Raw genomic sequence first — 27485 nt, forward strand, 5'->3', positions numbered from 1 at the left:
CAGAAACCTAGCCTCACACTTGCAGGAACCACAATGTGCAGGCAAATGTGCCGGTGCACAAAGGACAGAATTACGGAGCAAGAACTTCCTGTGAAACATAAACTTTCGGCATATTTGCCAGCACATTATGGTTTCTGCAAATGTGAGGATAGGTTTTGCAGTGTATCCGTCTTTGGAAAGAGTAATAACACCTTGAGTGTTGAAGATTGGGCGAGTTGGTTCGTCGTACTTGAACTTGTATAGCGCATTACGGGGAAGAAGAAACAGCCGAGCAGACCGACACAAGAGGACAGAGCGCTATGTAGCGCTCTGTCCTCTTGTGTCGGTCTGCTCGGCCGTTTTTTCTTCCCCGTAATGCGCTATACAAGTTCAAATAACACCTTGGCACGTGAAATTATGGAAGCATTCTACAATAAAAAGAAGGAAGATACGCATGTTAGTGTTACATCTGTTGCTCTGCGTGGTGAGGAATATTCGTTTCTTAGAATAGTTTTTTGTTTATTGTCTTTTTTCTCATCATTCTCTTATTGTCAATCTTATGGCATGTTTTTTTACTTGCATCAGAGGCAATGTGGATGCGCATGATTGCTACGCCTATATATTTCGCTGATTTTTCAAGAATAAAGTTAGTTGCGAGTGACGCCTTTTCTATTGTGTCCTAAATTTTTTCCCAGATGGGACAAAAAGATGGGACATCTTTGCGTATTTCAGTAAGTACTGTGTTATTTTCCAATAACGAAACCCTTGAAACACCAAAATTTTTCTAGTCACCTATCCATCTAGGTACAGCAAGGGTAAGCTGTATACAGAATAAATACAAGAAATAAAAGCATCTAACCATACACCAGAATAAAAATACCAGGGTAAGCGAAACGAAAAAGATGCAGCCTGACTGCTCGTACCTCTAAATCTGACAAAAATAGAATGCTCTTTCTCTCAAAGGTGCAACGATAGCCTGCTTGAACAAGCATCAGTTGACCTTGCAATCTCTCTCACATCTACTATCTCTCTGACCCTTTGACCTGGACTAAGTGCAAGAAACACACTGTCTTCAAAAATGAGCCTAACCCATCAACCCACGCAAGCATTCCGAGAAACCTTTGAACTGCTGTTTATAGACTGCAATGGTGGTCACAGAGTGTATCATTATGTAAGGTTCCTGTCTGAGCCACTGACCCTCCTGCATGTCACAGAACAAAAGGAGCATTTAAGGGCTCAATCACCTTTCATGGGCACAGCCTGAGGACTCACACAAAATATTTGCATAGCGTTTCCTCTGTGTCAATAAGTTGTTAATGACACACTCATCATGGATGGAACAGTTAGTTACATAGAAAAAGATTTTACAGTGCTCAGTCACGATTTCAGTTTCAGAGGGCGCCGAACAAGTGAGGTGGGACGTAACGCGGTTTTCATGCTAACGTAGCTGGATACATGAACACAAACCCGCATGGACGTGGTCACCGTACAGATAACTTTTTTCAATGAAGGCTTTCCGGGTGCAGCAATAATTGCCTCTGAGATGTAAATATGCATGACCCATAAAAATGCGCAGCCAAACCAAGGACGTCCGCCTTTGTGCTCCCATGCAAGTCTGCCCCCTCTTCATTTGAATGAGTCTGCTAGGAGAGCAATTGAAAGGGTTGTGGAAGCCAACAAAAAGTTATGAAGTAGAAGGCAGTGGGTTGCTTAGACAGAAACCAAGGGGGTGTTCTGCAAGTAATGGTATGACAAGCACTGTAAAGTTGATTTTAAGTGTGTTCCAGCCTATATCACTAGTTGATGTTTTGTAGACAAAACCGAGCCCCCGCATATCTATCCCACAAGATAACTCGCCTGCAAAGGCTGCTCTGAGCAAATGCAATAGGAAGGACAAAAGATACAAAGATGCAGCACCATCTTCTAACTGAAATTTATCACAAAGCAGTGCAAATAAATATACAGTCCCTCAATGAGAACAGACAGTCAGCCCATGAAAAATATAGGAGACGTTATTAGTAGCTTTTGGACTATAGTACAGCAATTACGATGAAAATGTTCAGAAATTAAGGTGGACAAACACACAACTTTCCGCCGGCAAAGACTGAACCTACAACCTTCGGATAATGCATTCGATGCTTTTATCAATTAGCTAAAGCGGCGGCTGTCCTCTTGTCAACATTATCGAGTGTTTCCGAGCCCGTAAACCGGGGAGTGTTAGTGGGCACGATTTGTAGCACGTGATCTTTTTATGTGTTATTAGCTGACAATGAGCCCTCCTACACTGCCTAAAGGCGTTAAGTTTACAGGAACAAAACCGTCGCCATGAGTGAACAAAAAGAAATTTGAGGGGCTCATTTTTCTTTGTTAAAGGGATTGTTTTCACCACGTATTTAAAACATGTTACACACTTCTGCTCTGATAAGAGCTGGAGTCTTTTTCGTTCATTCAAGAGGTTGATCTGCCTGGCAAGAAAGTACACTGCCTGTGCTTCAACACTTTCTCCCTACCTCTTTGAGACTGCGAGAGACACTGTACACGCAATGTACACAGTTGCCTTATTCCTTTCTTGGGCCTTCGATGTGGCCAGCCACTCCTCTTCACGCCTAGGACCCGTCACATACGTAAGCAAATACCGCTACCAACATAAGGATATCTTGAGTGAAACCTGCAATCTTAACATGGAATGTTTACTCGGAGAATGCATCATCCATCTTGTTTGAGATGAGTTGATTGCCACAGAGAATTCTGCAAAGGCAAGTGCATGTTACGCCTTTTAGCCACTTTTGAATACTGCGACACAAAAGCAGCATTGGCTTCCAAGCACAAGGTTCGTACCGCCAAGAGTGTTATTCTCTGAGAAACCACCTTAAATTCAAGAATTTAACCATGCCTCATTCGAAAAGCAGCTACACTATTTCAAGTAGCACATCCTAAGAAAGCTTCAAAGTGGGCACGACATTCTACTTCCAGCCTATTGATTCTGTCTAGTGAAACAACAAAAAAAATCATCCACAAAGCAGGAGGATCCTACAGCACTAGAAGTCATCAACCTTTTATTAAGATTTTTTCTTTCAGCACAAGCCAAATACAAGTCATTAAATATCAGTGCAATGATTAACTAAATATAACCAGCCTACCGGCGCAAAGGATCTACTGCTATGCGTCAAGGATGCTCAACAAGAGAGGCGATGTGGGCTTGTTGGTGAAACATTTGAAAGAAATTTAGGTAGCGCGAGGCAAAAAAACGGACACAGAAAGGAATAGACTAAGAGGACAGAGCGCTACCAGCAACAACATGTTTATTTTCGACCTCGAAGCCGCTTTTAAGCCATAATCGACAGGCGAGCAAGCAGATAAGCACATGTATTCAGATAAATGCACGACAATGTCATCTACCTACAAGAAAAAACGATAAATAGGACAACAAAAAACCTCACAGATAAAATCAAGTGTCACTGCGTACACAGGAACAACAGTTCCTTGGGTGACAAGGCAATTGAAGGCTTGCTGATACATACCTCTTCAACAGCATCAATAAGTTCGGCTTCTATGATCAACCGAGTCATCTCATCCTTATGCCGACCAACAATCTACTCTGGAACAAAGGCCGGCACCCACACGCGTGAATGTGAAGAGCGAGAAAACCTTCTGGCGGCGGTTTATCCGCCTTGTAATTGTGTTCTCTCAACCGCTCATTCACACACCTACTGGTTTGGCCGACATATTTTTTCCCACATGTGAACAGAATAAGATAAATGACGCACGAAATGCACTCCACAAATTTGTGTGTATGCCTTTTTGTGCACAACACCCTTTCTCCACGTGACGTATTCGTCAGCACCCACAATTTCCCAAGTTTATCACGTACTAAAAATAGCACCCTAATATTGTCCCGAAGTGCCACTTTCTTTAGGTTATGTGACAGCTGGTGAACATATGGAATTATGGCCGTGCGTCTTGATTGTGCCGGTGAATCGACATGAACATTAGATTGGCTTGAACTTGCACGAATCCTTTTCAACTCTTTTTCCGCAACTGAAACTAAAACATGATCCGCATAGCCCGATCCTTGCAAACGTGTGATCTGAGTATGGAAGCTCCGCTTCATAAGGTGCGCACATGACTTGTTCAATGCGTTTTTGAGGCAAGTCGTCGCGATGGCTCTCTTGGTTAGTTTGGAATGACCGGATTAAAATGGGAGTAAAGCTTTCTGAGCACGCGAATCATAGCACCAGCATAGATGGTTGTCAGAACACTGAACACTTAAATCTAAAAACCTTATTCGTCCGTCGCTAGGCCATTCTACTGTCACTTCAAGAGGCTTAAGACCATCACGAAACACATTCAACACACTAGTACTCTGACTTTGGAAATTTCCCCCCGAGCTGTCAATAAAAATAATAAAATCATCTACATACCAGAACACTTTCTTAGCCTTCGTCTCTGCGAGACGATATGCCACAATTCTATCAAGTTCTGCCAGAAACAGATTGCTCAAGACAGGCGCGATGCAAGAGCCGATACATATACCCTGCTTTTGCAAAAGAATATCATTGTTCCATTTAATGAACGTCGAAGTAGATAAAACTACCACAAGGTAAGAAAATTATCAGCGGATATACCTGACTCAGAAGAAAACTTAACAGCATTAAATTCATCCATGCTACTTCCAACACATTTTAGCATTTGTGGATAGGGGAGGGAATAGTACAGGTCTGTCACGTCAATTGAGAAGGCTATTAGCCCTTCATTTTCATGAGCTTCCATGAACCTTAAAATACTATCGGAACTCTTGACTAAAAACGGATCTCGGACTTCGAGAAGATTAAGTTTGTCTAACAAAAAAACAGCGAGTTTTTTCTGCCAAGTACCTATTTCCGAGACTATTACTCAAAAAGGAGTGTTAACTTTGTGAGTTTTTGCATTAAAAATTACATCGAGGCTATTCTTACTTTTTTGAATACTTTTTAGAGTTCCAACTACGTTCATGTTGTTGCTAGTAGCGCTCTGTCCTCTCAGTCTATTCCTTTCTATGTCCGTTTTTTCGCCTCACGCTACGTAAATTTCTTTCAAGGATGCTATTGAATTTCTTTGAGCAGTATCCTTCGCTGGAAAGTGTTGAATGTCACTGGCAGGTGTTTGGAAGTGATTATCACGCTGTTGCTTGAGTCTACCTTTCCTGGCTAGGTCCTAGATGTGTATGTGTAATGGCAGTGTATTAGTACTGAATCGAGCACTGCATCAATTCTTAGAGACCTTCACTTGACCAGTATTTAAAAAACCAATAATAACAGATTGCTAGGTTTCAGTGCTGTACAGTCTCCTGCTATGTGAATAATTTTTTACTGTTTAACTTGGTAGAATCTGTGGACTGCAAGTAGGTTGTCAAGCCCAGTATGAAGGTTTTGCAGCACAAGCTCCAGCATTTTGTGGCAACACATGATATTCTCGAATGTTTTACAATCGAATACTTGCGCTTAACACAGCTTTTTACAAAATGGTGCACAAGTTGGCGGTATAAGTCTCGTCCATGGAAGCCACTGCTGCCTTTCTCATCGGGGCCCGCAAAAAGAGCAAGAGGGCGGCCATGCACAGGGCCTTGAAGAGTGCTCTGTGGGGATTATCATCATCATCATCAGCCTGACTACGTCCACTGCAGGACAAAGGCCTCTCCCATATTTCGCCAGTTAACCCGGTCCTGCCAATTTATACCCGCAAACTTCTTAATCACGGTGGATCACTTTAACACAAGGCGGTAGAAGTAAGCAGACTTCATATTACAGGTTTAACTCAAGACGAGTTACCTCTAGCTGAGGATTTGCCTAGGAATGCGAGGCATCCTCGGCGTAGAAAGGAGCTACAGGCCATCTGAAGGGCTGCAAGAAAAGAAGACGGCTGTCCCACTTAGCATGCACAGTGTTTCTCACAACCTCTACTAGAAGATAGGGAGAAAGTGCTGGAGTTGAAGTAGTGCTTATGGCCCCCGAAACTCTTTTACCTACGCAGATTCATCGATCAGATGAAAGGAAGGAAACACTGCCGCACTCATCACAGGCAGAAGTATGTAACCTGTGTTAAAGGCATGATGTACACAATCACTGACATGCAACAGGAGCTACATGGGTCAGATGAGCCGCTGTCTTAAAGATAGACTCCATGAAACCTTTATAGCATACAAACAACAGTGACAAGGCATTTCCGAATCTATAAGTGGGATTGTAGGTGTCTTTGAAGCTAGCGTAGTACTTTCAAGTAGTCTTTATCAGGGGGTTGTTCCACATTGTTAATTTTTAAACATTAAGTCATTCAGGTTATAGTCAACATTTGAGTGGTTAGCATTTGAGGGTCGACATTCCTTACACAATTCTTAACAAAGTTGCATTCATTTATTCACTTTTCAATTATTTGCAAGTGGTTAAAGCAAATGAAATGTTGTGCCGCACATCACCACGTCAATACGCTTTACAGGCTGCGGTTGTCTCAACTGCCATAATAGAAACATACTTGTTCTCCTCAAGGACTAATTGCAGTGAAATTATATTAATGCTATAAAACGAAGAAACGAGTACAAATATAATAACGCTGACTTGGGCAAAACGCTGCTTGTACATGAAGATTTTCAGCTGCTGAGGTTTTCAGCTGCTTGTACATGAAGAGTGTCGATACAAAATGGTGGAAGCGAACCAGGAAATTGGCTGGTAAATACTTACAAAACAGCAGGTGGCCAAACCAAAAAGAACTATCGGTTAAGAAGAAAGTGAAGGAAACGGAGACTGACATGGGGAGAATTGGCTTGATTAAAAGTCTGCACTAGAGATCTATCGAACTTTTAAGCAGGAAATTGCCAAAGAAAGGATCTATGATAATACTCACGGTAGTTCTCTACTGTTTGAGGACAGGACGGCAGTATTGCGAACCAAGACATATCGGGCCAAAGACGAAGGGGTACACACAATATGCAGTGCGTGTGGATTGATTTGTGGAGTTTAACGTCCCAAAACCACTATTTGATTATGAGAGACGCCGTAGTGGAGGGCTCCGGAAATTTTGACCACCTGGGGTTCTTTAACGTGCACCCAAATCTGAGTGCACGGGCCTACAACATTTCCGCCTCCATCGGAAATGCAGCCGCCACAGCCGGGATTGCAGTGCGTGTGGAGAGGAAGAAGAAACTGCCTAACACTTGATAATGTTCCGTAAAGGGCTTCACCCTATAGTTCAGGATGATGGCGCAAAGTTTTTCAAAGCACTTGGGTTTAGGGACAGGGAAGGCAAAATAAACTTTAAGCGGGTAGACTTAACTAGAAGGAGGTTATCTGATTGGTGGGAAAGTCAAGGCCTGAGTGAAAATTGAACCCTTCGCTGCAAAGTGCTAATGCCCAACCTCAGTATTTAAAGAAAAAAAAGATAAATCTAATGGTTAGTTCACTAAGTATCATGGCTAGGTGGCGTTAGCCGCCGCCCGATCTAAAGGGTACAGCCACATCCATCCATCCATCCATCCATCCATCCATCCATCCATCCATCCATCCATCCATCCATCCATCCATCCATCCATCCGTCCGTCCGTCCGTCCGTCCGTCCGTCCGTCCGTCCGTCCGTCCGTCCATCCATCCATCCATCCATCCATCCATCCATCCATCCATCCATCCATCCATCCAAGAGTCTTTGTACTCGGCCTTTGAGATCGGCAATTTTGGCGTTTGCTACTAAATTCAGAGGATGCCTTGTATTAAAAAAAGTTGTTTGTTGAATGACGGCGTCACTTATGGAGGGTTAATTATAATTGCGTTTGCGCTTTTTTAAACGTGTTTACGTTATTTTTGTTGCATATAAGCTCCAAAAACGTAAAAACCTATTTCAAGAGACTCCTACTTGAGTGGCGCCACCACCATAGTTCTGATGACCGCCGCTTCTTAAGTGACTGCCGATAATCCGGCAGGCACGGAAAATCTGGGAGGCGTTGGTAGTGCGTAACTGAAACTCAAGTTGCGCTCACGGAGGAAGGAAAGGTAAAAGAGGCCCTGATGTCACTCCACAGAGGAAGGAAAGCTCCCTCGTTGTGAAGCCGCGATGAAGCCGGAAGTTTAACATAAAGACTGGGCGAATTCTCCTCTCTTGTTTACATCTGAATGTAAAGCAGAAGGCACAACTCTCTCTCCGACTCGGAAAGCACGTGGGCTACGCAGCACGTGTGTCGTGACGATCCGAAACTAATGGAACGGGGCTCATCACTCTGAGCCTGCGGGACACCTTCAGCGAAATCGCTTCGTCCGAGTAATAACAGGGAGGAACGGCTCGCCGACAACGAAGCAACTACAAGAGAACTAGCGCTAGATGCACTGACAACGGCAAGTGTTTTCACGTCAATAATTAAGCAACTGTACAGACATCGCAATCGGTCGTGCGCATTTTACCGTTGCATTCTGCCACGCGGCCGACGCAGCGTCCAGCCACTGTGTCCGTGTTCCGCGTGAAACTCACCAGCGTCAGCATTCTTTGACCGTGGTGACTTTGAGCATAGTGCTAGTGACATTTGAACGCGGTTGCTGTTACGTTGAGATTAGATGCAATGCTGGTGGAGTGTGTACAAAGCGGAACAGAAAAGGTGTTTTAATACGCACAAGTTGTTACTGTACACACACAACACGAAACTACGTATGTGCACATGGTCCTCATGGTGTCTTGCTGGGCTCAACAGCGTCGTACGTTGTCACAAGCAGGAGCACTGCTCAACCGTCACTGACCTGTAAGGCGTTCGTCGTTATTCAGCTTTGTCCTGGTGTCCAACGCAATTTCACGGAACACTAACGGTTTCCTACACGTCATCCACCGCACGACACATGGATATGCCCTCCTGGCTCTGGCAGCCCGCGGGTAGCCTGAAGTCGAAAATTGAACAGCCCCACTTTTGAAACCCCTTGATGGACAAATGGATTTGTAAACGTTGCTAAGAGTACAGTAACTGCCAGGAGAACACTGCGTAACAAATAACGCGGCGCAGAGCACGAATATTGTCCGCCACGGCACAGCACGAGACCTGGGGGGGCATACATTCCGCCGCCAGCCACGGCGGCTCCCTATAGATCAGATCCACTGCGCTACAGGTAACTATAGCAACGCCACCATTGTGCCCAGTGAATATGGCCGCCTTGATGTCATTTCCCCCACACTTTTCACGCCACGCTCCGGCTGGGCATGCCCTCTCCTACATTTCCTTCCTCCGTGGTTGCGCTGTACAAGTCATAGCGTTGTCCTGCAGATATTTTAGTGTGTGCAGTAATTCGGTCCTTTGCGAACAACTTTTGTCTCAATTTATTATGCTACCTTACCTTTCTTTTTTACTGTTATAAAACCACTTCAAATAAGAAGTTGATATTGAAATTTGTGCTATTACGATTTCGGCTCACTATTATCGTCATAATCAACGTACACAATAGCATGGAAGATCTTGTTTTTGTGTGTTTTCGCTCTGCATTCTCGGTCGAAGGTGTCAAGTTAGGGGGGCTTTAGTCAAGCGTGAGGAGTCGTTCAAGTGTGACCTATAACGACAACCTAAAGTGAAAAAAAAAGCAGAGTACCTCCACGCAACAGCTAAGCATCACCAGTGAGCTCATTTGATGCGGATCTTCCTACACAAAATAACGACCACATCAGAGACATCTCAGCACGTAAGTGCATGATCGACGATTTGTGGGCGAACTGGATGCTGTTCACACAGGGATTTCAGCTTTATTTCACCGTTGTATGTCAACAAACAGCATCTATCGAACGGAGGGTGATACTTCGACTTTGCGTAGCCGACGTACCTGTTGCCCTTATCTACAACAGTTTAGATTTCCGTCCTCCAACTGAGGTGACTCCACAACCAGAAATGAACACTTCATGCACGCTCTACGCTGACACACAACAAAGGGTACACCCTCTGAACCTTTCGCTGCTTAAAGCGGCAAGCTAAATAACGTCTCGGCTCTTCTCCCGCTGCCTTAATCTTAGAAGTGCATGAATGTAACAATGAGCGGCGACAAGATGATCAGGCAACAGACCTCCCCAAATATGAATCACCATTTGCTCGAACTTGTGACAATAGTCCATAATTGGCATGTACAGAGCTCGCCAAGTTCACCAAGCAGTGGCATCTCGCACACGACTTCCAGCTCAAATTTGCCTGTCTAATTTAAAAGTTGACAGTTTGATGAATGCAGCTAAGCTTTAATTGTGTTGTGACCAACTAGAAAAACACTGTAGTTGACCAAATGCGTTTGTCATCCAGACAACTGCATAAACGTGGGGCTACTTATGCATGTACATCACGCTAGAACAGAAAAGGAAGCTCGCCTAACTGCTGACAGGTTACCATACGTACTCGGTCGACAACAAACATGCTGCTTAAAAAACCTACCCTGCACTTGCAGACTTAGTAGAAAAAAAATGAAGTTAAGAAACTACTGCAGAGAGAAAGCATCGAAGCTTCCTTTACTGAAGAAAGAAGACTCCATTAGGACTGCAACCGTTCACGCCTCGAATTCCATAGAAAAAAAGGTAGTGTTGTGGCACCAGTAACAGCCAGAACTTACAGCATTGAAATGCACGGTAGCATGTTAAGAAGAAAGGAGGACACCTGTGACATATGCCTCAGCAGGTTGTGTTGTGACCAACTAGAAAAACACTGCAATTGACCAAATGTATCAGTCGCTCAGACAGCTGCATGAACGTGGTGCTACTTCTACACGTACTGCATAGAAAGCTGCGTGAAGTCATGTGAAGAAAGAATGGAATCACATTAACAGCTTTGCCTCAGTTGTGTGTCTTCTCGCTCAACCTACTCGAGCAAGGGAATCGCAATTGGTAGGTGCGTTTGTTCAAGCCGACGTAAGCCTTACAGTCAAAGCGAAGCTGAAGCCGGGCCTTGGACAAATGACAAGAGGACTGCAGTGGTCTGGTGTTATTTGTGTGCTGCATAGTGTGTTGTGCAGGCTTGGCATCTCCTTGTTGGCATCTCCCAGATTTGCTGGGGGTTATATTGTTTGCAGATTACAATGCGCTTTCACGATACTGCATTTTGTGGTTTAGGTTTTCTTAGCATCAACAGAGTGTTTTCAGCAGGCGTGCTTTCTCTATGTTGGTGTCTACTGCGTTTGTTGTGAGTGATCGTCCTTCTGTATTAGTGTGGCATTTCATCGCGGTGCAATTTGATGTTTATATTTGCTCGCAGACAGTGCGTTCTGCAGGCCTGGTGTTTGCCGTGAATGATAGATTTGGCAGTGACAGAATAACACACATTTTACGATCGCTCAATTTTTGGCCGATCTTTACTTACACGCAGTTATTAAGAAGAAACAAAATGCTTTCAAGACGATACGAGTTCCCAGCAAAGCTGTAAGAGCAGAGCACGTGAAATAGCTGCTCTATTGCATTTTCGTCAGTCACAGACACTACCAGATACATGAGTACTGTAAAAAGTTGTTAAGGCAGTTTCGAACCAGAATGGGCACCCTTTTTTGTCCGGAAGCTCAGCATGTCTATACATTTATTGCGACTTCGACCGTCGTTCTAAAATTTCTGTGATCGACCCGCCTCGTCGAACGTTTGTGACATTCTAGTTAGTCTGTGTTTTCGCTTCCTCCTGCTCTCTTTTTCTCTTTCATTCTGCTTTCTTTACCTTTCTGTCTGCCTTCCCAAGTGCAGGGTAGTAAACCAGATACTTGCTTTCTGGTGAAACTCCCTGCCTTTCTTCATACCATATCTTTCTCAATTCTGACCATGATTTCACTTGATTACTATATACAGTTACTGATTTTCCTGTTTGTATCTTTTTCTCGAATCATTGCATTGATTTTTATGTTCCTCAAGAGTAAGGGCTCAGTGAAGCAGCTGTTTTTTTAGCTCCATGGTTCCTATTTGTTCTATTTCCATAATTCTTGCCAATCGTAGGGTTTGTTGTGGCTGTTGCCTCGCATCATGCAAGCTTGTAGGTCCCGTTTTAGTAGGTCTGTTTCATGTGTGTTTAATCTGAAAGCACTATTTAAAACATGATTGTGGTGATGCATCATAATGGAGGCATAGTTTTATTTAACTACTGCTTGCTCACTGGAAAGTGTAACAGTTCCCATGCTATTTTTACAACTACACAGTAATAATAAAATTGACAGGTAATTTATTCTTAAAGTCTGCATGCATACATGTTGAGATGAAGCCTGCCTACAGAAGGCTTTTTTGTAGCCTGGAAACTTGGGTTCCTAAAAGGCTTGCTCTTGCACATATAATTTTCACATATGAATTCACTGTGTTTAGTGCATCTAGCTACAGACTTAAGCAGGCGACGCACTGGTTTCCACTATGTGAACGTGTTCTTGGGTTTCTTTTTTTTCGCCAATGCAGTCACTCTGTGTGAAGAACGTAAGGTGCGGAGATATAGAGGCCCAGTCAGGTGACTCATGGTGGCGTGTTTTTTCTCTTGCACTACGGCAATCGTGTATTGTCAAATAAATAAATAAAAACATGGAGTGCAGCTGTATAAAAAATGCATATTCATAGAAGGCTTAGTGTGTGAAAAACGTAGGCTTTACTGTTGTCTGTATTGTTCATGCTTCTATTTTTTACTCAACCGCACTAACTAGCCACTGTCAGCCGTTAATCAAATGAGTACACAAAGTTGAGAAAGTTGCCATGTGTGTTATTGAATGTTTCAGCAATTTTGTTTTCCATGTAGTCTCTACGATCGCTGTTAAACATAGGTTTGATGTTTATATACAACGTTGATGCAATGTGATTATTTGATTGTTGTTACCACATTAGTACCAATATGTTAGGGCAATGTGATAATTTGAATGTTGTTGCCTCGTTAAAAACAACACGTTAGGACAACGTCCTTATTTGAATGTTGCTGCAACATTAAAAACACGGTGTTATGACAACATAATTCTATAAACGTCAGTGCAATGTTATATTTCATCGTCTAATGTTGCCTCACATTCTTCGTTACATTTAAACCACGTTGACTCAACGTTCTGCATTACCTGGGTGAATGACCCAATTATTCCATTCTTTTAACAGGTCATTGGGTAGTACTTCATCCCTGCCAATCCTTCGTATCCACATCTTCTGAAACAGTATTCGTATGGCAATAGTATAAGGTCCTACAAATCCCAACGGGTGAATATTCTTCATGCTGACTGCAAGACAAATCGTTTTGTGTCCGCCTGTGCTGTCAAAAACTGGAGTAGATTTTGAACCGAAAAGTTGAATTCATCCTTCGCAGGATTCCAAACCAAACACAGTACCTTGACTGACGTTTCATGGAGAACGACCATCTCATTACTAGTAGATTCTACTTGATTTTGATGCGTTCGCATCAAATTTCCTGAACTTGTTGTCCATTTCCACAATGTCTTGCCGGCCGATTTCAATATTGTGCGCGCTTCTCGGCAAAGTTTAGCGGCTTCCTCTTCTGTGTCGGCGCCAGTGACTAAGTCATCCACGTAAAACGACTCGGCAAGAGTTTGTGCTGTATGTGCCATGGCAGCCAGTGCTCTTTTCATGTGGTAGAGAATAGTAGCTGTGAGCGAAAATGGGCTACATGTAGCTCCAAAAGGCACTCGTGTCATCCTCCACACTTGCAGCTTGCCCTTGGATAACTCTTCTTCTGCAAACCAGAGAAAGAGAAAAGCGTCTCTGTCGTCCTCCCGAATCGCAATATGAAGGAATGCCTTTTCTATGTCCGCGATAACTGCCACCGGGTGCGTTCAGAAGCGTAGCAGAATTTGCACGAGGTCATGGTATAAGTCGTCACCTTTTTCAAGGCAGTCATTAAGGGACTTGCATCCTTTGGCGTGTGACCAAGCGTCAAACACCACTCTCATTTTCGTCGTCAGCGCTTGTTCACGCATGACTTCTTTGTGTGGCATGTAGTATAACTTCGTCACGTCTGCAGGTACATCACTGACTACTTCGGCTTGTCCTGATCTCAAGTACTCTCTCATGGTACGGTCATACATTTCGAGCAGTCCTTTCTTGGAGTCGAGACAGTTGACAAGCTTGTCCAGTCGAGTTACGGTGACTTGCTTGTTGCTTACAAGCTCGAAAGTATCCTTCCAAGGGAGGGCCACTTCATATGTTGCGTTTTTAGAGCTAATCGTTTGCTCAAAATGCATCATGATGTTGCTCATTTCAGGTGGCCTGTTTATCGTGTCCGTAATTCCTATGTTTTCAAGTTTCCAAAAGGAGCGCAAAATTTCGTCGGAATCGGTAGCTTGGGCTTTTAGCACCCACGCCATCGTTTGTGAAGTAGTTGGTCGGGACACCAAGTGCGATGTGCTTCCATGGAAGGTCCATCCAAGCTCGGAGTTTAGTGCGAACAATGATTCGTTGCCTTCGTACCATGAAACTTCGCTGGTCAACACTTCCCACATCTGATCGGACCCAATAAGTGCACTGATGCCAGTCTTAGTGATGATAGATGGGTGTTTGAGCTCATCGGCGACATCCTTTCCCAGCTTCTCGAAAGACGCGACTAAGGCTACGTCCATTACAGTCTCTGCGATGTCTTGGCAAATGCTTGGGGTCTCTATTGCAGTTAAAACTATTTCCGCGTCGGAAAACCAGCTTCGCAGTCGTAGTTGTATAATGCGACGCCTCTTAGCCTCTTGGTTTGATGCACTTGCGAAAGTATTGAAGGATATTCGACTTGTTCCCATGCTTTTCAGCTGGAGGTGCTTGGACAGATCTTCAGTTATGAAAGTCCCCTGACTGCCACCATCAAAACCGCCTCGTATGTAGAGGCAGGTGTCATTATTCATGGCCCATGTTCTGAAAGCCTCAAGGAAAACGCAAGTGATAGAGCCTTCCTTGACGGGTCTTCTTCCAAGTGATGCGCAGACTTTCGTAGTTTTTTCGTTGTACTTGTTAGCATAGTCTGACTTCCGCGAACACCTATCGGGATCGCACATGCTTGTAGCGTGTCGAGCTTGGCATCTGGAGCAGGAAATCTTCTTTTTGCGGTCCCGTGCCCGATTTCCTTTGGTGGTGCAGCGGGAACACCTTTTGGCGTTGGAAAGCAGTTCTTTCTTCTGCGTCAGTGACAAGTCAGCTGTGCAGGCTTCCGGTACGTGACTGGACGAGCAGAATACGCAGTTGTCCTTTTTTTTCTCATATGGAGTTGCTGTGAAGAACAGATGACGTCGGTTTCCCACGCCGAGAGTGCGTCGACTGACTGGCCACGGGGAGTGTTCCATGTTCTCGTCCTCTGGCATCCTTAAAATCACTCTTCTCCAGGCTTTCCAGCTCGATACACAGGAAGTTGAGCACACAGTCCAGTCCCACGGGTGTAGCTTCAGCTCTCGAGTCATATGCCAACTAAACGGCACACGGTCGATTATACTGCGCGACTATATCCCACGGAAGAGCATGCAGTAGGATGTCGCAGAGAATTGACAAAAATGACGACTTGTGCATACCCAAAGTCTCTAAGCCTCGGATATTATCGAGAACTTGGTCGTGCAAGCTGCGTAGCGCTTTGGTGTCAGTTGATGAACGGACAGGGCTTGACTAGAGTATAAAGTTGGGCATGTTGGTAAGACATAGTTGACCGACGTAGCGCGTTCAGAAACATAGGACAAGGGAAGGGACAGAAGGGAGCGCTTACTTCCAACAAAATCTTTATTTCGAGGAGCGTACAGGGCTTAACATCCGTAGCTTGGGAAATATTCTTGCTCCAGGCGCGTCTTGTCCCCAAATCGCTTCTGTAGCATGTTGATGGCATCACTGTAGCAACTTTCTGTCGTCGGAAGGCCCGCGATTACTGATGCAGCGTCTCCTTTCAGATACAGTCACAGGTACTGAAACTTCTCTGTGGCAGTGATGCGAGTGTTACTAAGCACAATTTGGTCAAATTGTTCCTGAAATTCGGTCCATTTGCATAGGTCCCTAGAGAAACGAGCTATTGTCAGTATAGGCAATTTCACTGCAGTTCCGTCTGATGGTGCTGCGACTGTCTGGGCAACTGTTCCTTGAGTTCCGGTAGGTTTCCTTAGCATGCGATCTTTCTTGCCGAGAATCTCTGCGAGAATGCGCGTAGCACTGTCCTCGTACTGTAAGACGGCGTTGTACTCGACTTTGAACTCCTCGTCAGCTATATACAGCTCAATCTCGTTCAAGTTTCTAAGCTTTTCGTTATTAGCCTTCAGCCTCTCATATATGGAATTGAGCTGGTGATAGGAGGCAGAGTCGTTAGCGAGGAGGGCACTTGCCTCGTTTATAATCCTTGTGTTCTGTGCTCGCTGCGACGTCCGCTTCGACTTCAGTCGGTCCATGCCGCTGCAGTTGACTGGTAACCGTCCGTAGGGTCCTGGCTTTCAATCCCGGTTCTTCGGCACCAAATATTAAGACGATGGCGTTCCAGACACTGCGATCAGACTAAACTTCGTCGTTAAAGTATAAGGCAAAAAATACTTGCTTATTTAACTGCGCTCTGAAGCGCTCTGTTGTCACTTGAGCGTCCCAGCATCTCTCGTTTGCTCGCACTCTTCTTCTTCCTCATTTCCTTGTCCCAGCTCGGAACATGAAAAATAATCAAGCCCATTCTGTTTTGCTCCCCGAAATACACACGACAGGCTATCCGGGACGTCCGATAGTATCCAGTAACAGCACATCAACAGAAATTATTTCATAATTCATTAATTTCTCAATAAAAGATATCCTCCCCGCATTTTCCCCATTACCTAAAGGACACAAACCACTTTATCTGCAAAACTTCAAGTCCCAATATCCCAGGCGGTAGTTTTCAGGTCACCATGGACGTCTGCTCACTGTACACTAACATAACCCACCATAACGGAATAAAAGCAATGGTTTCTGAATATGTAAAATCTGACTCATCAACTGGTGTAAGTGGCGAGGTATTGTTTACAGTTCTTGAACTTGTACTAAATTATAACCATTTTGAGTTCAATGGCAAGCACTTCCTTCAGCTTAGTGGTACTGCAATGGGCACGAAAATTGTCCAAAACATTGCGAGCACCTCCATGGGATCACTTGAAATCCTATTCGTAGAGGGACGCACCTTGAAATCTTTCTACTACAGAAGATACTTAGATGACATTTTTATAATATGGAACCACGATGAGCGAATCCTTCTGCGCTTCATAGATGATTTCAACACGTTCCACCCATCGATTAAATTCACACACAAAATTTTCAAAACTAGCATTAACTTCTTGGGCCTCGTTGTCTCGGTCGAAAATAACCACTTGTCAACAAACCTTCACAAAAAGCGTACAGACCGGCAAATTTACCTAAATTTCAACAGCAGCCATCCGAAGCATTTCAAAAAGGGTGTTCCATATTCTCAGGCATGCCAATATACAATAAAACTTCTAAGCAATTCCCCGAGGGTGAGCATTGATTGATTTGCGGGGTTTAACGTCCCAAAACCACCATTTGATTATGAGAGACGCCGTAGTGGAGGGCTCCGGAAATTTTGACCACCTGGGGTTCTTTAACGTGCACCCAAATCTGAGTACACGGGCCTACAACAGTTCCGCCTCCGTCGGAAATGCAGCCGCCGCAGCCGGGAATCGAACCCGCGACCTGGAGGGTGAACATGGTTAAGTGCGAATTCACGGGGTGATGCTATGAGGGGTATTTATTAATTCGCACTATTATATTTATTATTCACACTATGGTGCCTTTATGGTGTAATAGTTCCTGGGAATCGCAATTTGATCACACGGGGGAGTTTACGTTACCTCACAGGCGAAGGCCAACGGATTTTAACTTTAATCCCCCTCACGACCCGCTCTCGACGGGAGACTGAGAGAGAAGGTGGGCGCGCGAGAAAGGGGTGCGCGCGCAGCTGCAGCGAGCGAGGAGAGCGAGGAGCGAGCGAAGGGGGAGGGGGTATAAGGCGCGTTACTGACACCGATATCAGCGTCGCGTCCGTGGCTCATTCGGTAGAGCGTCGCGCTGCGGCCCGCCAAGTCCTCTTTCTTTTAAAGATAGAGAGAAGACTGTGGACGCCGCCGACGGCGGTGGATGGTTTGGGGTCGCTTATAAAGTGTGTTCACACTTAATATGCACTAATGTGCAGGAATTTGACAGACACGCAGAACACCTAAAGCATTCTCTATTGAAACCAAATTATCTCAAAGACATTATGAACGACTGCATACTACGTGCTCGCAACGTGAGCCGGAATGATATAATTAGGGGCCAAAAGAAGTATCTAAAACGAATTCTCAAAGGAACTTTGTACTAAATTGCTCTTCATTATTGCTACCAGTCAACGACATATCTTCCCGCCATTTCAATGTAATCAAACAAAGCAAATAACTAACATCACTTTTCGCAGAGCCACTTCACGTGGTGTACCGAAAAATCCTGAAGGACATTTTTGTCAGAGCAAAAACAAACCCCTCCAAAATTCAATCAGAGTGCCATCCCTGCGGGATATCTCGCTGCAAGGTATGCCCACAGATGGTCACAACACGTGAATCAAAAGCGAACTTCTCGGACTTCGAATTCCGCATAACTGAAAGCTTTAATTGTGACTCCTGTAATGTAATATACATGCTACATTGCAACATCTGCGGACAAGAATATATCGGTCAAACAGACACGCCATTTCGGCTGCGGTTCAGTAATAACCGGTACCACGCCACTTCACTGCCGAAGCTGCCTTTATCTAGACATCTGCGCTTGCCAAACCACAGTTTTGAAAATATCAGCGTAACTCTTTTACAGTCCGGTTTCTCAAAGAGGTGCGAGCGTTAACATCGCTAGGCATAGTTTATTTTCAAATTCAGGACATTAGTAGCCGGCATCAACGAGGATCGTGGTAGACTCTCCGGCCTCCGGGAGGTAGACAAGAGGGAATTGGCAACAAAGATTCCTAACTTGAGACCATGCTTGTTTTCTGACTGACTAGTACGTGTACAGTATCGTTACTTTTTTCTTTTGTTCTTTTTTCCCCTTCACGTGCTTGTACAAAGTGTAGTGTTTACGCTCGCCTACAACTGGAAGGCGAACGTAACTACAGCTGCCCACTCTGCATTTTTTTATTACGCTGCTTTAGCTTTATGACCACCAGGTCGCTGGATAAAATCCAGGCTGGGGCAGCTGCATTTTCAATGGAGGCGAAAATGCTGTAGGCCTTCCGCTCAGATTCGGGTGCAAGTAAAAAAAAGCCACGTGGTCAAAATTTCCCGACTCCTACGGCGCCTTTCATAATCATATGGTCTTTTGGGATGGTAAACTCCACATATAAATAAATAAATAAATAAATAAATAAATAAACTAATAAATAAACAAATAAATAAATAAATAAATCAGGTCTATGACCACCATCTTTTATTTATCAGCTTAAGTAAGTGATGAGTATGTTAGTAGGCCTTTCTAAGGTTATGATCAGCTTGCATGGTTGCCTCTGTTGCACCTTCGTCATTCGGCACTCCGGAGTGCCTGTAGCTGTTAGGGCATAGTAAAGATATGTGTCAATATAATATACACTTGCATGCCATTGAAGTTCGGTGGATGACCCAAATATTCTGTCTTGCGTGCGTGTGTGTTTGTTTATATGTTAGTGCAACGTGCGAATCGAAAATTTATTCTGTGGCTGGAGTATATCATAGCATATATACTAAGAATCACTGTAATATGCTTGATCGTAACCTATCAAATCTTGGAACTGTCTCAGGCTTTTGCCATTAAAAGGAGTCTGTGCCTATTGAAAGTTATCTTTGCGATTGACACCAGCGAGAACTGTTCCAGCAAGTACACGTATGACCACCGCGGCAGCATCAACCCCGTCACCGAGCCAACTTACACTCAAGAGACACTGGGATTGGGCGTGTTGGTATGACATCATAAAGGTTGCTTACCAGCGCAAACGACAGGGCAGGAGGGGACAAGAGAAGAGACGAGACAGAGCGCTCACTAGTTCGACTGGTAACTGTATAAAAGCGAATACCTTCACAATAAATAAATTGTTGGCAGTTCAGCGCTCTGTCTCGTCTCTTCTCCTGTCCCCTCCTGCCCTGTCGTTTGCGCTGGCAAGCAACCTTTACAACTTACACTCACGGCCGGGATTTATGCCCAAATTCACAGAGTACGAAAGCCTTGACAAAAACCGTGACATGTTTTCTTGTGTGCAGACATCATTCAGGGTAAAAGCGCTCAGGAGTGATGATGTGATGGTAGCACCTCTCAGTTTCGAAATCATGTCAGCGCGAAGCGACGAAGGTGGATGAGTGGCGTGAAGAGGGTGGTTAACGCGAGAAATAGGGGGGGGGGGAAGGAGATTGAACTCTCGCCTCCTTGGCTACGCTACTGCTACAGGTATACTTTACAAAAACTTTAGACCGCGTCGTTAATTCATTTCCGTTTTTCGACGTAGGCCATGCTGCTTCTTCTGGTGGTGTCCGCCATCGCAGACCATTCGCGTGGCCTGCGTTCTGCTTCTCCTCTGCGCCTCGTTCGATGAAGGCGAAGCTCGCAGGCGGCGCATCTTCGACGACTGCCCGGAGGAGAGTCGGCTGCCGGTGGGTGAGGCCGACCTCGTTATCACTGCCACCGTGGAACGGCTTCTGCAGGACGGGGCGCAGGTGCGTATCACTATCAGCACGCGGAGGTCGCGGGTGCGGCAACCGGGGCACCTAAGCGGCGTCGCACTGCTAAGCACAAAGACGCGGGCTCAAACTCGCACAATGGCGGCCGCATTTTGACAAGGAGTGATATGCCAGGGCGCCTGCGTACTTAGATTCAGGTGCACGCTAAATAACGCCTGGTGGTAACAACCATTTTACTACCAATAATATGGCTGAACCATACTCGAAGTGTCAATCAGGTGGTAAAGAAATGCGTGGAATGCAACCAACCATGGTTGATAACAGGTTATCATAGATTACGAGAATGCATTTGATTCGGTCATGCAAGCTCTGCGGCATCAGGGCACCGATGAACCCTAAGTAATTATACTGTAAGAAATCTAGAGCAGATCCACAGCCATCATAGGCCTCCATAAAGAAAAGATCTAGGTTATTTAGGCATGAGACAAATAGACAAAAAACACATTGTATATGTGAACTAAAAAAAAAGCTGCGCGTCAATGGCTACTGGCCCCTTCACTCATAAATACCTCCAAGTTACGAAATAACAAAATATAACAGGGCGCGAAAACCTACAATACGAAAAGAGCGTGCAGGTGTTCCACGACAGCAAATATTGAAGTATAAATTCTGAAATACGAACAAGAATATTCTTAAAGAAACAATGTGTGAGCGAATAAAACCAAGTAACCATTACAGAAATCACCCATTATTGATGAACAACACAATCAGCACATTCAAGTTACCGTATTTAGACAATTTACCACTTAGACAACATAGGCAGACTATCAACTGTTAATTTCCATTCGTTCATCACACTTGGACGACGGTAATGTAGCTTTTCAAATCCACGCTTAGTGCTAGGACGTGGTACATGCCAAGTTTCCGTATACCAAGGGACTTGACTGGCAGAATTCGGTTGGTAGGCGGCCATTGTACGTAATAAGGTACTTCCTCTGCATAATTCTTATTTACAACTTGACAGAATCAGGCATTAGTAGTAACAAGAAATTGTTGAATTTCTGTATTGTGAAAATATTGAACCAGTGTGTGAATAATAGGATACATCTTCAATACATCGTAAGGCATTTATTTGTAGCATGACCAAGTCATTCAACAATGTTTTAAAGCCTGAATACCAGACCAGATGAAACTTATGCAAATGAGATGAAAAAAGAGCATTGCATAAGAGACGCCGCATCGACGAGGTTATGGATGAAACATATTTCAAACCAGCAGCAGCGGCGCGACCGGTTGACCAGACGACGACGATGATGATGATGATGATCCTTCAGCTTTGTTGGCACTCGCCCAGAAAGGGGGATTGGCCAAGAGCCGGGCGGCAGGATCATAAAGTGTGCTAAGTCAGGCATTCAGGTAGTCTCGTAGCCGTAAATAATAATAACAACAGACTAACAAGGTAATCTTTTTGTTGCCATTATGTACGCACACACGACAGAGTAAACCTCCCTGTGGCTATAACTTAATGTAATCCCTCCGAAGGATAAGATTACTTCCACGTTAATTTTTAAACCTAGCTTCTCAATTGGCTCGACCTTTTCCTTTGATAGGAATATCGTTCACAGAATAAAACGAAATGATCTATTGATTCTGATTCCTTGCTAAAGAGACATAACGAAGATGCTGTTAGTCCAGCTTTATGCAGGTAGTAGTTTGGGCGCGGAATTCTGAATCGTAATCTGGTGATTGTAATTTCTAACTGCCGAGATACACACCAGTGTTTGTTCAAGCAAAATCTTAGATGTACGAAGTCTCAGACTTTATCCAATAATAATTCGTCTATTTTTTGTGGAACCAAGTATTTCTATGTCTGAGTGCTGTTACATAGGCGAAATCAGGTAAAATAGGTAAGAGTGGTCCGCTTAAAGATGCCTTGGCTAACGAGTCTGCCATCTCATTTGGATAAATTCCGCAGTGGCCAGGTATCCATAGCAAGTGAAATTTTTCAGATTTGCTGGTAATAAACTGCTAATCATACTCAATAATGTCAATTTTTTTTGCTGTAGATAGTGCAGTGCATACTGAGAGAGAATCATTAAGTATGACCACTTCTGATTCGCTTGCAAAAAGTTTACGAAGCGCTAGAATTAGAGCAAATAATTCAGCGATGAATATAGGCGTGTGATCTGGTAATCGAACTGAAAAAGACCAATCGAGAGAAGTACAGAAGATGCCTACTCCAGCCTTTTCGTTCAATACGGATGCATCCGTCGCAATAATGTTGTTTATGGACAGATGAGTAAAGTAATTTTGTAACCTATTATTTAAACATCGAAGGGGCAGTTGTTTCACATTAGAGGGGAAAATATCATCAAATTTAATTTCAAGTTTTGAATTAGGCATCTTCGTTATGGCAATCTGATAAATATTTGCATTGAGAGGCTTTAGCAGCGCTTGGACGAACCTAATCTGAGGGGAGTGTAGTCTAGACCATTGTGTTCCGAAGAATGCGGTTTCTTCTTGAATAAAAACATAAGTCTCAGAGGCGAATTGTATATTTTTAAGAAAGTTTCAACTGTAAGTATTCTAAACCGAGTTAACAAAGGTGGAAGACGCGCTTTTACATACAAAACATTATTTGTCACAAATTTGGGGAGTCCAAGGCACAAGCGCAAAGCTTCTCTTTCTAATAATAATAAGTGTCTCATCTTGTAAGCCGCGCTGCCTAAAAATAATATGCACCCGAATTCCATAATAGGCCACACATACATCTTTTAAATCATTATCAATCAACTCCTTCGCAATCCTATTTTTTGTTTCCCAATTTGCGTAACCACCCCAAGGCACGGGACGCTCTACAACCAAGCTCAGACGCCGAGCGGAGACCACTCTTCGTCCTCTTCGTCAGGCACATACGTGCATCGTCCCACAAAATGTCAACATGCATGCAGCATAATGCCCAGGGTGAGAAGCGCCGTCTCGGCGCATCTAGATGCAAACGTCAGCGGGAGAGTGGTAAGGCTTCAAGCGTGCCACATGTACGATATCAGTGGTCTGTGGGACAGTTGAAGGGGATGAGGCAGCAGGGGCAATTTCGTATTTGGCAGCAGGGGCAATTTCGTAGGAATCGATATGGGCCTGTAGCGGGAAACAAGTTTTTCCGACAAGCCGATTTGACGAGTCGGGGACCATAGCAGGACCAATGAACTGGGCAAAAAGTGCCTGTCATGGTGCCATTGATCGTACAAACGCAGCTAGTTCTCTTGAGAGGCCAGAAAGCAAGTGCGGGCGATTTCGCGTGCGTAGGCAGCCCGAGTGACAGCGTCAAGGGCATATTCTCTGGTCGGTGTCGCGGTAGATGGATTGACTGTATCTAGGGGTAATGTAGGTTTGAGACCGAAAAACAAAAATGAAGAGTAAGCGGCAGTGTCATGGCGAGAAGAATTATATGGAAATGTCACGTATAGAGTGGTTAGAAGAAACATACTTCGCAAGCATGTCTGTAAGTGTTCGATCCTGACGCTCCGTGAGTTCCCTTGTCTGCGGGTGGTATGACGTAGTGAGCTTGTGCCTCGTTTGACATGACTGGAGGATATCGGCTATGACCTTTGATAGAAAGGTGCGGCCACGTTCTGCAAGCAGCTGGCGTGGAGCTCCATGTTGCAAGACCACGTCATGTAGGAGGAAGTCGGCGACATCTGTTGCGCAGCTTGTTGGAAGTGCTTGTGTGATGGCGTAGCGCGTGGCGTAGTCTGTGGGCACAGCTATCCACCTGTTGCCAATAGAAGACAAAGTAAAAGGGCTCAGGAGGTCAAAGCCAACACGGAAAAAAGGTTCTGAGAATATGTCAAGTGGCTGAAGGTGTCCAGCGAGAAGCGTTGATGGTGTTTTGCGGCGCTGATTTGTATCACAAGCCGCAACGTATCTTCTGACTGAGCGTGATAGCCCTAGCCAAAAGAAGCGTCAGCGAATACGGTCGTAAGTGCGTGACACACCAAGGTGACCGTCAGTTGGGAGGTCATGGAATTCGTGGAGAACTGCCGAGCGGAGGTGTTTCAGAATGACGAGCAGCTGGGCTGGTACATCTGGGTAGAGGTTCTGGTGATATAGGACGCCATCGTGGAGGACGAATGATTGATGGGACCTGTTGGAAAATGGTGATTTGTGACGTCCAAATATAGCTCGCAGGGATGCATCACAGCGTTGCTCACCGATGCGGGTCGGTTGCGAAACGGAGAAGACGCAAGTGTCGGTGTCAGGGATGGTGCACAATTCATCAACCGTGTAGTGGGAAAGACAGTCAGCGTCCTGATGTAGGCGTCCCGACTTGTACGTGACTGTAAAGGTATATTTTTGCAGTGACAGAGCTCAGCGCCCAAGCCGGCCAGTAGTATCCTTCAGTGAGGAATGCCAACATAGCGCATGGTGGTCCGTTATTACAGATAAATTCGTGCCATATAAATATGGGCGGAACTTCGTGACTGCCCAAACAAGAGCAAGACATTCACGCTCTGTTATTGAATAGTTGCGCTCGGCAGTCGTGAGAAGGCAGCTAGCGTCGGCGATAACTCTGTCAAGTCCCCGCTAGCTCTCTCGGAGCGCACTTGAAAAATTGAATTGCTGCACAAACTTGAAGAAAAAACAAGAGAGACAGGAAAGAGGACTGCACTCTTTCCTGTCTCTCTTGTTTTTTCTTCAAGTTTGTGCAGCAATTCAATTTTTCAAGTATGAACCAACTAGTCTGCAAAAAAGTATTGCTCTCGGAGCGGACGGGTCAAAGAGGGCCAATATAGCTGGAGTTGTGAGGAGGGTGATGAGGTGAGAAAAAGTGGCAGCTTGAGCGGAACCCAACGTAAAAATCACGTCTTTCTTCAGAAACTTGGTGAGTGGTCGAGCGATTGTTGCAAAATCTTTCACGAACCTTCTAAAATAGGAACAAAGTTCCACAAAGATCCGAACGTCCTTGACAGACTGGGGTACAGGAAAGCTCACTACGGCACAAATTTTCTCCGGGTCAGGCTGCACACCTGATACGTTGAGAAGGTGGCCCAACTCCGTAATCTGCTGGCGGCCGATGTGACATTTCAACGAGTTTAGTTGAAGGCCACCATTGCCGGACATGTCGACAAGAGCTGAAAAACGCTGAAAGTGTGTCTTAAATGTGGGCGAGTATACAACCACATCGTCCAGGTCGCACGAGCATGTTGACCACTTAAACGCATGTAATAGGGAGTCCATCATACGCTCAAACGTGGTTGGGGCGTTGCATAGCTCAGACGGCATCACCGTGGATTGATATAGGCCGTCGGGAGTAAGAAACGCAGTTTTTTCTTGGTGTTTCTCGCACACCGCAATCTGCCAATAGCCAAAACGTAGGTCAATTGAAGAAAAGTATCGCGTGCCGTGAAGACAATCGAGGGCGTCATTAATGCGGGGCAAAGGATAAACGTCCTTTTTCGTGATTTGATTAAGATGGCGGTAATCAACGCAGAAGCGCCACGTGTCACTTTTCTTTTTAATGAGCCCAACAGGAGATGCTCAAAGGCTCTAGGAGGGCTCAATAATTTCTTTGGCTAGCATCTTGTTGACTTCTTGAATTACCTTACTCTCTGTGGCAGACATCCGGTATGGTCGGCGGTCAATGGGAGGAGAATAAGCAGTAATATTGCGGTGCTTTATGAGTGAAGTCTGACCGAGTGGACTGCTGTCGATGTCAAATATGTCGTGGTAGGAAGCTAGAAGGCGGCGAAGGGCGTCGGATTCCTCAGGTTTGAGTTTCGGGTCGATCATGGGGCGCAGGACCGCATCGAGAGATGGGGCATCCTGCGGTTGACATGGAAGATCGGAGAATGCGTCTGCCACAAAAGTGATGAGGTGGGCGTCTATTAAGGGTCGCAACGTGGAGAGTGAAATTCCGTGTGGTAGTGCTTGCTGCGTGGTACCGAAGTTGATAATGGGCAGACTGTGTGGTTAGAGGCCATGGTTATGGCGATAAAGTGTGGCACAGTGACGTCACGCACCGGGAGAACATCAGGAATAGGCGTGACGATATAATCGCTGTCAATAATTGGTGAGTTTGTTGCCGATTCAATGAATTCGAGGGCTTTTGGTGGTATCCGACTGAAGTCTGTGGTACAGAGGCTTCTCGGCAGCTCGGGGCGAGAATCTGGAAGGAGTGTGCATCATGAGCGTGGCATGTAGTCATGACTTACATGACATGCAAGTCATGTTTTCCACGTTAGGGTCTGTCACTTGTGTTCGCCATGCAGTCATGTCATACCATACCAGTTTTTCAACATGCCATGTGAACACAACCACTGGAAGGGCAGAAAGACCCTGACATATAAATCATGACATTCATGACATACAACTAATAATTTTCCTCTGTTATGTATATTCACTAACGCTTGTCATACAGTCAAGCTATTCTATACCAATTTGGTATAGATCCAATTATCCAAATAGCCAGAAGAGTTGAAAATTCATAGATGAGTATATATATATATATATATATATATATATATATATATATATATATATATATATATATATAGCGCATCTACTTTCATATAAATATGAAAGTAGATGCGCTTTCACATAACAACTGTTTATTGTGCCGACGTTTCGACAGGAACCCCATCTTTTTCAAGGCAGATATATATATATATATATATATATATATATATATATATATATATATATATATATATTCATTATATATCAAGAGGGTTCGCTTAAATTGAGAACGACGCAGCGAGCAATGGAAAGAAAAATGGTAAGTGTAACCTTAAGAGAAAAGAAGAGAGAAGAGTGGATTAGGGAATAAATGGGGGTTAATAATATTATAGCTGAAATCAAGAGGAAGAAATGGACATGCGCCGGGCATGTAGCGCGTAGACAGAATAACCGCTGGTCATTAAGGGTAACTAACTGGATTCCCAG

The 27485-nt window shown here is 44.5% G+C and overlaps 1 protein-coding gene across 1 annotated transcript in view; it reads left to right on the forward strand.

The window, feature by feature from the left end:
- The window catches only part of LOC119167497 (agrin), a 480279-nt gene that overhangs the window by 81719 nt on the left and 371075 nt on the right, over nt 1-27485 (forward strand). The window contains exon 2 of the mRNA XM_037418989.2: nt 20372-20579. Within this exon, the coding sequence (XP_037274886.1) occupies nt 20372-20579 (208 nt within the window). The remainder of the gene's footprint in view (nt 1-20371; nt 20580-27485) is intronic.

Source organism: Rhipicephalus microplus, chromosome 3 (assembly GCF_043290135.1).
Source record: "Rhipicephalus microplus isolate Deutch F79 chromosome 3, USDA_Rmic, whole genome shotgun sequence".
Taxonomy (NCBI): Eukaryota; Metazoa; Arthropoda; class Arachnida; order Ixodida; family Ixodidae; genus Rhipicephalus; species Rhipicephalus microplus.